General features: G+C 41.6%; 4 protein-coding genes across 4 annotated transcripts; 3 read left to right on the top strand and 1 right to left on the bottom strand.

Moving 5' to 3' along the window:
- Positions 1-18: 18 nt before the first annotated feature.
- On the top strand, positions 19-510 carry LOC132798716 (probable 26S proteasome complex subunit sem1). Its single transcript, XM_060810672.1, has 2 exons — positions 19-231; positions 291-510. Exons 1-2 carry the CDS (start codon positions 123-125, stop codon positions 416-418), a joined length of 237 nt encoding a protein of 78 aa, XP_060666655.1. The 5' UTR covers positions 19-122; the 3' UTR covers positions 419-510.
- LOC132798713 (hyaluronan mediated motility receptor) lies at positions 57-1,875 on the bottom strand. Its single transcript, XM_060810670.1, has 3 exons — positions 1,518-1,875; positions 1,063-1,456; positions 57-1,008 (listed from the first exon to the last, which is right to left on the bottom strand). Exons 1-3 carry the CDS (start codon positions 1,816-1,818, stop codon positions 519-521), a joined length of 1,185 nt encoding a protein of 394 aa, XP_060666653.1. The 5' UTR covers positions 1,819-1,875; the 3' UTR covers positions 57-518.
- Positions 1,876-2,293: 418 nt separating this feature from the next.
- On the top strand, positions 2,294-7,552 carry LOC132798710 (uncharacterized). The gene is made up of 5 exons (XM_060810667.1): positions 2,294-2,427; positions 2,507-3,214; positions 3,364-5,219; positions 6,065-6,746; positions 6,811-7,552. Exons 1-5 carry the CDS (start codon positions 2,364-2,366, stop codon positions 7,188-7,190), a joined length of 3,690 nt encoding a protein of 1,229 aa, XP_060666650.1. The 5' UTR covers positions 2,294-2,363; the 3' UTR covers positions 7,191-7,552.
- A 1,322-nt stretch (positions 7,553-8,874) lies between these two features.
- Positions 8,875-11,782, top strand: LOC132796136 (UDP-glycosyltransferase UGT5). Its single transcript, XM_060807196.1, has 2 exons — positions 8,875-9,716; positions 10,687-11,782. The coding sequence occupies exons 1-2, from the start codon at positions 9,025-9,027 to the stop codon at positions 11,594-11,596; spliced, it is 1,602 nt and encodes a 533-aa protein (XP_060663179.1). The 5' UTR covers positions 8,875-9,024; the 3' UTR covers positions 11,597-11,782.
- The last annotated feature ends 57 nt before the right edge of the window (positions 11,783-11,839 follow it).

The following is an 11,839-nucleotide window of genomic DNA, read 5'->3' as shown; positions in this document are numbered from 1 at the left end:
ACGGTCACACTACATGAGCTCTACACAAGTGACTCGGCATCATTTTTTGGCAAGCGTCAAATAAATAGTTGGAAAATTGTTGAACAATTGTTATTCAACTGCTAAAATACACATAACGAAAAATGTCTTCGGCCGATAAAGAGAAGGATACAAAGGAGGAGACCAATCAAAAGAGCGAAGACTTGGGCTTGCTCGAGGAAGACGATGAGTTCGAAGAGTTTCCCGCTGAAGGTGAGTGAATGAAATATTTGTTTTTGTTGTTACTAAAAGTTGCAATTTGTGTGTTGCAGATTTTCGTGTAGCCGACGATGTTGAAGAGCCCAACGTGTGGGAAGATAATTGGGATGACGACAATGTGGAAGATGATTTCAGTCAACAGCTCAAGGCGCATTTGGAGAGCAAGAAAATGGAGACATGAAATCGTTCGGCGTTCGTATCTAACCACACAATAATTGAGTTAAAACAAACTAGTAATAAACAAAACGGAATTATATATTAATTAAGATACAAGTGCGTGTTTAGAGAGATAATTTTGATACAAAGATTTTTAGATTTTCATCCACGCGCTGCTCCTCTTCAAGCTGCTGCTCCAACGTCGATTGCGTCTGTTGCAACTCTTCGATTTCAACGCTTTGCTGCTCAATCGCTAATTCCTGCTCTTTATTCTGTTTTCGTTTTTTAACCACTTGCTCCTCGCATTGCAGAATACGCGCCTTTAAGTTGGCCTCATTCTGCTGCTCGCGCTCTTGCAACTTCACTTGAGCGTCCAGCAAATTTTGATGATTTTCCACAAGGGATTTGTGCGTCTTTTCGACTCGTTCTAGAGTCTTTTTGCAATCCTTGTAGCCGCTCAATACCTCGGGTGGCACAATGTTGGAGGCTTCATCAATGTGCTCACTAAGCTGTGCAATAGTCTCGAGTTCCACGCGCCGCTCATTGTAAATCTGCTTGAGTTTCTCCAACTCAAGTTTGCGGCTCTCGATTTGTGCAGTCAACTCCTTTGTTTCCCTGTTAAAAAGCATGTTGTAGTATTATACATAAAGTATTTAAACTATAACTTACATTTTAACATCCGCCACATCGCTGTCCAGCACCACAAGCTGGCTGATTTGTTTAAGTTGACTTTCAATCTGAGATTTCATCTCTTTTTCCACTGCCATCTCCGATTCCACTTGTCGCAGCGCCTTTGACTGCACCTTCAATTCAGTCTTCGCCTGTGTCAACTCATCGTGCAGTTTGTGCATGTTGGCTTCGCATTCCTTGAGTTCAATCTTATCCTGCACACCAGATTGTTGCTGCTGCTCTAGCTCGTTCCGCTTAGCAGCGTTGACAGTAATCAGCGCTTGACGCTCGTGAATGCGCTCGATGATGGGCTGAATAATGCTCTTTTTGTGCATGCGATAGAAGCACCAATAGTTGATGAGCACATCCAAAGTATTGAGCGTAGTCTTGGCAGCTGCAACAAAAGGTTTTTTTTTTTATAAATCTTTGGCTAAACTATTATTCTTGGTACCTACTTGGCTGTGTTATGTCGTAGTAGGTGTAAGTTTTGCTGGGAAACGAGATCTGCAATATTTTCTGCACTTGTCGACACAGCTTCGCTAGAAAGACGCGCTTCATCTTCGAGGCGTCATCGCTGTCGATGTTGTATGGCGGATCAACGCGAAATCCATAAGCCTTTAGGCAGGTTACTAAAATGCGTACGAGGAATGCTTCGGTGGGATTGACTATATCGGAGGGCCGCACATTCAACTCGGGGAACAGTGAATTGGCTGCCTTACAGACCTGCTCCACAGCGGGATTGGCTTTTACGGACATGGCGTTTTAAAATTGATTGCAAAATGAACGCCAATATCGTAGCGTGACTGTAAGTTACATTCGAATAATATCCTAATATTGCCCTAGAAAATATACCAAAATATGTGGAGTATATGGTAGTGATGCAAGCCTTACGAGCGATACTACCGAATAGTTTTTCTGCAGTGTGTTTGTAGGAGAAAAATTTAATGGCCAATTATGACAAAAGCGGACGGAAGAAGCCCATCATTTAAGTTATCTTAAATATTCCATTCGAGTTTCAGTACAGTGTTCAAGAAAATTTGACATAAAGAACCTCCTTTTTTTATTAACGGCTATGATATAACGTTATTGAACTTGTCGTTCTTTTGAATATTTATCGATAAGTAAGCGAACTATGTTTTGAAATGTTAAGTGCTTCAAAGTAGAATAGTTAGTATTATTTGAGTGTTGCAAAGCGCAGTTGAATATAAATGCCGCCCTAACGTCTTTTACAATGTAGCTGTCATAGGAACGACCGACATGTTGTTTAGTGTGTTGTTTGCGCTTTTAATTAAATTGCAATAATGACGTCCTCCAGCGCTGTAGAAGATGAGCGACTAACTGACTCAGATTTGTCTGATGATGAGGGTAAATAATTGTATATTATTATTTACAATATGTATCCAAAGCAAGCCATTTTATTAATACCGTTATTTCTTGTTAATAGAGCGCAAAGAGGAAGTAAAACCCGAAGAGATACGTCCAGTAACGCCGCGTCCCACCTACAGCGATGAGGAGTTGAACCAACTGGTTGAATATATTCAACGCATGACCACATTATATTCGTTAAATCAGCGCGATTGGCACGAACAAGCATTAGATATTATCCGCCGTTGGCTGCTGGAAGTTAGCGAACCGCTTCTTACCGTTTTCTATTCGGGTAATCGGTTAACCGCATACCTCGGCTTTCCCAACGATCCTGTCGACGACATTAGCTACTTCCTGCGCAGTGAACCTAATGAAATATTCACTGTCGATGGTTTCCATGACGAGATTCACTTTGGCACCGTACACAGCGATGCCGATGGTTGTCTCATGTATTTGCTGGAACGTTTCTATGCGCCCATCTTTCGCAACTTTGACGATTGGAACGAAAGTATTCGTGCTCGATTTTGCGCTAGTTTGGATCGATTGCTGGTCTTTCTCTGTGCCATGAACTCGAAGATTGGTGGCATCACCTCGCTCTATGTGCCTTTTGTGCTGCATCAGATTGGTGGCGAGCAGATTGTTTGCGATCGTGCTCTCTTCAAGAATCTAGAAAGCATTGCTGTCTATTGGACGACACAGATTCGCACATTGCTCGGCGATTGTACGCTGGTGGTGCCCAACGATTTGGCCACGGTACAAGATGAGTTTGAGTTCTGGGAGTATCGATGTAAGTATACGACAATCAATCAAGATTTGTTATGTTAATAATTTATTTCATTAGAGTAGAACGGTATTCAAGCAAGAATTTTAAAGAGTCCATTAAGTGTTGGAGTTGCTTCTCTCCCACTAAAAGCTTCCTAATTCGCTTTCTTATAGTGCAGGTGCTTCAAGGACTCAATTCGCAGTTGGTGCAGTTTGACGTGCAGCGGGTGTTCAAGGTGCTGCGCCAGTGGCACTCGGTGCACATGCCACAAATCGAGCAGCTCATTGAGGCCGCCAAGGTGGAGGAGCAACTAGCCGCCTCCAATATTAAATATCTCAATCTATTGGTTGAACCCTGCTCCCAAATCGATGTGGCTGCCACACCTGCGGCAGTGACGAAGCTGCTGCCCAAGATTATACATTTGCTGCGCTTCATTTGGCTGCATTCGGCTCATTACAAAAGCAGTGCCAGGATAACGATATTATTTCGCAATTTGAGCAATCAAATTATCAAATACTGCACCGAGCAAATTAAGCTAGACGAAATCTTAGGTGGTTGTCCAAGATTCGGCATTAAAATGTGCCATCTATCGCTGGAATGCTGTCTCGCCTACAAGGAACATGTGCAGCAGCAACAAGAGGAGATTGGCTGGCAGCTGGATCAGGGTATTGTCTTCAATCATGTGAATGCGTTTATGGAACGCTTGGGTGATCTCATGGACATTTGTGAATCGATGATTGTGTTTGGGCGTCTCGATGAAACCGAGCACATTGAGCCGACGCAATTTAGTGGCACCAATGGCGAGCAACTGGAGAAGATTGCATCGAATGTGGAGCAGCAATTTCTGAACGCACTTGAGCAGCTAAAAAGCTGCGGCTCCAAGGATGTAATGTTGAATGTGCATCGTGGCGAGTGGTACGAACAGGTGGCCAACTATCGTCGCAGCGTGCAGCACATGGAGGAGACACAACAGCGGCTCATTGCGAATGTGTTTCGACGTGTCTGCAATGTGGAAGAAGCGTTGGAAGCATTGAATGTGCTGCTCTATTATTCGTATCATGCCAAGTTGCGACCTTTCTACTTGCAGCAGGTGAACTATGTGTGGCGGCTGTTTGATGAGGACATGGATGCCACCACACGGTTGCTGTTGCAGCAACGTGGCAACGAATCCTGGCTGCTGCCACATGTGGCGCGTGCTTTGGCCTATCGCATCAACTTAGAGCGCTTGACGTGGATCTATAAGCGATTGCTGAGCAGCAGCAATTCGTGGCTGCCAATGGTGCCACAAGCCGCTGGCATCATTGCCAAGTTTGAGCTGTTGTGCGGCGACTTTGAGCGTGAGATGCACAATTCGTACGACAGTTGGCAGCAATCGTTTGCCAAGTGTTGCGGCAATTTGGGGCAGCGTCTGGATCGTCATCTGCTGCAGCGTGGCAAGCAGCCCAAGGCGCTGCTGCAGTGCAACATGGATGCCGGCGTGCTGCAACTCAATATGCAAGCCGAGCACTTTGAGCGTTTGGCTTTTACAGTGCCAGCTCCTGTCAAGAAGATCTACGAACGCCACGACACGCTGCGTTATGTATGCAATAGCGTACAGCAATTGTGTTTGGATTACAATCGTATTATGCATGCTCTGAGCGATCGAGAGCGTCGCTTGCTTCGCCCTTTGATCCAGGACTGCGATCGTCAGTTGGCGCCAGGTATTTTCAAGCTCACCTTTGGCGCCATCGTTGATCCCAGCGAGGGTTACACTCAGTGGCTGGATGATTGCGTGCTGCACGTGGAGTATCTGCGTCAGATTGTCGAGTTGTATAAGCGTGCCAATCGGCAAATTGGGCGAAATTGCGAGAAGATCTGCGATACGGTTATGCTGCGTTTGAATTTTAGCGGCGCCGTCGACATCTCTGTCTTTGAGCAGCAGCTCAGCAGCTGGTTAAATCGCGGCAACAGCTCTCTGCGACTTTACTACAACAATATTGTGGATATTATGCTCGCTGTGGCGCTCGAGTTTGAGGATGTCAAGGAGGAGGTGAGTGAGCAAATATCAAATACAAAGTTTTTCAAAAAATTCGATAACAGTAGAAGGCTTAATGCAAAGACTTCTTGTTCTGCACTCCGTCTGTCCGTCTGACCGGTTGAATAATCAATCAATCGCAATTGAACCAAAGCTAGTGTACATAGTTCATATCTTAGATACTTTCCAACTTCCACACTCCAACAGTAAAAGTGAACAACTGCAGTAATCATATTCTAACTTTATAAGGACTTTAATTGGATGCTAAATTGAATGGATTGACTTTCTTAATATTGCGAAAAAATGTGTGACAGCAACATAACACACACACATTTTAAATATTTTATATAATATCTGCATTTAATTTATTTTTCTATTCTTGAAAAACGTTCTTTATTTTTCTATTCTTGAAAAACGTTCTTTATTTTTTTAATATCTTGAAAAAAAGTTTGAGAATAAATTACTTACAGACTAGAATAATATAATATTATTATTATACCCATTACTCATAGGATAGAATGTTATTATAACTTTGAAATGTATCTTACAAGCCAAAGGAAGATAAGAGTGATATAAGAATTATTTTTGCCTGACAATTTGGTATACATTGCACTCTATGGTATATTTTGCATGTAGTACTATATCACTTATAACCTTAAGTATATTGTGGTATTTTTGCGATTTACTTATTTGGAAGATTTTAAACACACTGTTTTGTTTTTATTCAATCAGCCTGAACAATCAACAAAATCGTATCTAGAGAGAATCAAAATAGTTTGCCTTAATCCATGCGTTGAGATCTTCGAGTAGGCATGTTCTTCCAAAACCCAAATTAAAGCTTATATATTTTGTTTATTTAGCTCTCTACTGAGTGGTATCGATTTGTAAACGTCTTTGATGATATGCTGGCCAGCGCTTTTCTCAGCTGCATACGCGGTGCATTGGAGTCGCTGCAGAATGCGTTGCACCGTGAGGACAATATGCCATCCACGCCCATTCTGGTGATGGAGTCCGATGTGAAGGACTCTCAGATAGTGTTTACACCTGACTTGCAGACGATTGCCAAGCAGTTGCGTGGCATTATCGATCGCGTGAACAGTTTAGTGGATCAATTTCCACGGCTAGGACACAAACTGAAACTGCCCAAGGAGCAACGCAGACCTGGCTTTGGTCGCGCCTTTCGTGAGGATGTCGAGTGCTCGGAATTGGTGCGCAGTATTGAGGCAGAAATTACACGCCAACACGAACAGATTGCAGAGTATGTGGCGCATTGGATGAAGCACAACTCGCTGTGGCAGATGACAGATGAGATATTCGAGCAGCGAGTGATGAGTAGTGCCAAGACTGCGGGTGTTTTTGAGGGCGGAATCGAGTACTACAGCTCGCTGGCCGATGACATCTCGTTTGTGGACGCCATTGCCCATGTGCACTTTGTGCTCATCAATCAGAATCCCATCAAAAGCACGCTGCTCGACTGGATCGAAAAGTGGCAGGCGTTGAATATGAAATTGTTACTCAACCATGCCACAGCATTGATACAGTGTAAGTTTAAACTAAACCAGCTATTTATTTCGGTTTTGAAATTCACTTTTCATCTCTCCTACAGCACTCTATGGCTATATGGCACGCAATGAGCACAAGGTGCTGCAGGTGCCACGCACTCTGCGGGAATCTGTGATTGCCCAACAGCTCTTCGAACGTCTTATCAAAGCTTTGCCCTTGAAGCAGACACGTTTTACGCCCATGCTCGAGCTGTTTGTGCTGCTCCACAAGTATCGGGTCACCATGTCTGAGGAGACGCGAGTGCAGATCGTCGATTTGGAGACCAATTGGTTGCACTATCTTCACACGCTTGGCGAGGCTGATGAAATGCTCGAAACCGAACACGATGACTATAAGCTGGTCTTGGCCCAGCAGGCGGACAAGTTTAGGCTGATACTCAAGGAGTTTCACGAGGACTTCTTCTCAAAGTTGCCTAAAAAATGAACTATGAGGGGACTGCCAAAGAAATCACTTCCACTCGAATTTCACTTCGATTTCACTCTTAGGAGCCACAGATACCTTTTTTTCAGTGATTTTGACAACAGCGTCAATTTTGTTAGTGCTTTTGCTGAAAACAGTAATGAAACTTCACTTTTATGTGCAAAACTGCATTGATTCATAAATAGTGTTCAATATTTTTCAAATAATTAGTTATAAAAAAAAATAACTACCTACGATTGGTGAAGGATTGATAGGCTCTTGCAGACCTCTTAATTTAGAAAGTTATGTCTTATAATTTGCAGGAAAAATAGGCATTAATTTTAAGTGGAATAAGTGTCACTTTAAAGTTTAAAGTTGAAGAAAGAGCTCAGAAATTATTATATTATATATATATATATATATATATTTTCTTTGAAAAAATATACCTTCTATGTATATTTAAAAATGTATTTTTAAAGGTACATATATGTGACATAGCTTTTTATTTATAGAATGTATTGAACATATATGTACATTAAATTTTGCAATTTGTATTGACATGCAGAATCGCGAATTTCATTTCAAATTAACATTTAGTTTATTTTTGTTTTATATTTTTATACTCACTACCCAAAGAATAGAAGGGTATTATAACTTTGTGCGTGAAGAAAATGTATGTAAGAGACTTAATATGTTTTCGATAGATTAGAGTCGATTCAATCAATCAAAGCTACAGTATTGATGATTTCTCAACATTTGGTTATGTTCGGATAAAAATGGTAGATGTTATTTACTATAAGAAATACTTTTTTATGCCAAGAAAGCCTACTGCAATCGGGTCTTAGTTTGTTTGCCTGACAATTTGGTATATTTTGTACTATATAGTACATTTGGAACGTAGTAATCTACCGATATATTAATTTGGTATATTTTTAGAATATATGTAGTTTTGAAGCTAGCGGGTATCCCACAGTTGAGCCCACTTGACTGTAGCTTTCTTTTTTGTTAAAATACATATGTAGATATGTGTGAATTTGACAGTTTGCATTTCTGAAACAATATAGTTTAGAGTGTTTTACGAAGTAATACCTCTACATAAAAATCTATGGGTGTGTGTCTTAAGTGCCATTAATTGGCACCCTTGACGTTGCTGAAAAGCGGCCAGCTGTTCAACGCTTTTGCTTCTATATCCCAGTGTGGAATGTTGACATCATCAGAGTTCCAAAAAAATCTATTTCGAAATGCAAAAACTCTTTGTGATCAACCTAAGTATATGAAATTCTCAAATTTTTAGCAAACCTGTTGGTTTGACTTTTACTCTTTGTGGCGAGCAGTTGTGTTTTTTCTGCGCTCCTTTTATTTTCTATTTTTCGGGATTTACTTAATAGTTAATAGTTACTTTAATAGTTCTGTGCATAAATATTTTTGACCCTCGCGAATCTATTCACTGATAGTGCTTGTTAAATACATTTTGAAATTGAAAAAGTGCATTTAATTTGTGTTTATCTACTCTGCGTAAATACAATAGAGAGCATGTGAATCTTTTATTGCAAAAAACCGGAATAAGCTTTCTCTGCATAATTGATTATTTGAAATGTGTGACACACTCGAAATTGATTATATTGACAGAACTGATGCTGATCGTTGTAGGCAATGTATACTGTACTAGCAATTATGTACACTATGCACTCGTATATCATCGCGTTATAAATCCCGCACTTCGTTGTTCTCTAGGGTTTTGCTTGGGAACTGTGATTGTTGTTGTGTAAGCTAATTTCGAGTCTGTTATCAGGCTGATTGATTGGGATTCCGTTTGGCCCAGCTAATGGGCTGTTAATGTGAACGCAGTGCCACAGTTATGAATCTGCCGGTCAACTCCACACTTGCCTCGCTCCGATTGTGGCTTGGTTTCTGGCTCGTTGCCTGCATTATTCAAGTGGCCAATGGCAGTCACATACTTGGCGTATTTGTGAATCTGCATCGCTCGCAGTTGCTCGTCCATTTGGCGGTGGCTCGAACGCTGTTGCAACGCGGCCATCAACTGACTCTGGTCACCACTTTGCCACTGGAGGAAGACTGGCTGGCGGCGGGGGCGAATACAACGCAAGTGAAGCATGTGCTGGTGCCTTGGCAGTTGCCAACGAACCACGAGCTGCAGCAACAGCAGCGGCAACACAATGACAATTTTATCACACGCCTACAGTGGACACTGACGCGTCTGGAGCTGTCTGGGGAGCTGTTGCAGCAGCCAGCTTGGCTGGCGTTTATGCAGCATGTGCCTACGCCTCGTTACGATCTGCTGCTGCTCGGCTATCACTTCAATGAACATCTGCTGGGCGTTGCTGCACATTTCGATTGCCCTGTGGCCATCATATCCACCCAGCAGCCCATTGGATTCATCCACAGTCTGATGGGCAATGCCGAGGAGCGTTGGTACGTGCCCCAGCCCTACGATAGTCAGCAACGAACTGGCTTTCCAGCACTTCTGTTTGGGCTGTGGGAGAAGTCATCGGAGTACTTGGCCAGGCGGGTCATGCAACGCATTTATAGGTGAGACCAGAGAGGCTTTTATTCTTGAAAATCATTGCTGAGAATGCAAGTAAGGGAATGTGGGATGGATACAGCATTTTCATCTACTCATATAGTAGTTGCATTAAAACAATTCCATATATTTTAAATGCATGATATGTAGAAGTAAATGTACCTGTGTCGTATACTTAATATGTGATTTGATGTTGAATAGTTACTCGAATTGTAGTGCAGAATGTGAAATTATTATTAGCATAGTTTTGAATCTTGTTATTCTATTAACACATTGTGGAACAAACTCTGGCATTTCATATTTAGAATTAAGAACCAATCAACGACTTTAATGAGAGCCTAAAGGTGCAGAGAATATAAATAATAGTTTTATCAATCTCTGTTGGCTATTATTATTAAATACGCCCTCGATTTATACTGCAGATAATTTTATTTATTTTATTAATGTTTAATATTTAAACCAATTCCATTTTGTTGCTAAGCCATCTCGCAATATTAAGAACTACTTTTTTAGAAGAATTGAAAATCAATCACAGATTTTATTGACGTCAAGTACATTTAAAGTTTCGATAATAAAAATTACTGATTATGCACAAAACTCATTGGATATGAGGGTTCAGCATTATATTGTAGATAAAGCTTTTAACATATTACTATACATATGGCAGCCAATTGTATTTTTTTCAAGTACTAATAACCACATAGGTTATTAAGCTACAAATGTTTTATTTGGTTTCTATTTTATTTTATGGTTGCACAAATATCACATTTTATTCAAGTTTATCTAAGTAATTTTGATTTTTTTTAATTTTGCTTCCTGTATGTGATTCAAACAAACTTGCCGCGTGTCATTCGCTGTTAAGCACACTCCACGAGCTTTCGCTCACTTTGTTGTTGTCAGATAAGATTAGGCTAGATAAAAAACCAATTAATATATACAACGTGCAACACATTTAACACATTTATTTTGCATTTACAGCGCACACTTCGCATCGCCGCGTTATCCCAGCTTTGAAGAGATGCGACGTCGAGTTGTCCTGGCGCTGAACAATCATCACATGATTAGCGAAGGTCCCATTGGTCCCGTGTTGCCCAGCATGCTGGACATTGGCGGCATTGTGATGGAGCAACAGTCTCACGTTGATGCTGCATTCGACAAGGGATTAGCACAACAGCAGCAGCAACAGCAACAGCAGCAGCTGCCAAAGCAACAGCAACAGCGACAGCGGCGACCATTTATTCTCTTCAGTTTGGGCACACGTTTCTCTTGGCGCTTGGCATCGAAGCATTTGGAGCAAAGCTTTGCGGCGGCTTTTGTCCAGCTGCCCGAGTATGACATTTACTGGACACACGATGGCAACGATGCGAGCGGCATTAACTTGACACATGCCCACATTAAGCTGGCCAAATGGTGGCCACAGTCGCAACTGCTCTCACAGCCCGAGGCTGAGCTCTTCATCACGCATGGCGGCAAGGGAAGTCTGAGTGAGGCGTTGTTTCATGGTGTGCCCTTGTTGGGATTGCCTTTGGTCGGTGATCAGCGCGCTAATCTGCGTAAAATGCAGAACAAAGGCTGGGGACTAACGTTGGATGTGCAAAGTGTTGACCAAGTGCAGCTGCTGAGTGCCATAAGGCGAATGCTGGGCGATGCAACGTTTAAGCAAAAGATCAAAAAGGATGCGCTCCTCTATCGAGATCGTCCCCTAAATGCCAGTTACCTGGCAGCCTATTGGCTTGAGTATGTCATCAGGCACAAGAAAGCGAAGCATTTATATAGTCCTGCTAGAGAACTTGACTTTTGGGAGTATTACTTACTGGACATTCGGCTTGTTCTCTATCTCATTGTGGCATTGCTCACGTGGCTGTTGTGGCTTATTATCAGAATGTAAACACTATTGTGATCGCTGACTAGCTATATCGTTTAATCATAAGTACAAATAGTTTATGTTTATAGTTATAGTTGAAACTTATATGCGTAACTTAAGTACAAATTGAATGTTAGTTATTTCAATACTTTTTCTGTTCGACATTCGAAAAACGATTCGAAGGCGTTCAATTTCAGCCCTTTAAAGGTTGTTTAAATATGTGGGCAAATCATGCTTGTTGAATGCTTTAAAAAGTTGTGTAAATAT

Source organism: Drosophila nasuta, chromosome 2L (genome assembly GCF_023558535.2).
Source record: "Drosophila nasuta strain 15112-1781.00 chromosome 2L, ASM2355853v1, whole genome shotgun sequence".
Taxonomy (NCBI): domain Eukaryota; kingdom Metazoa; phylum Arthropoda; class Insecta; order Diptera; family Drosophilidae; genus Drosophila; species Drosophila nasuta.
Note: the sequence above shows the minus strand (reverse complement) of the source record. Positions and strands in the feature narration are given on the sequence as shown.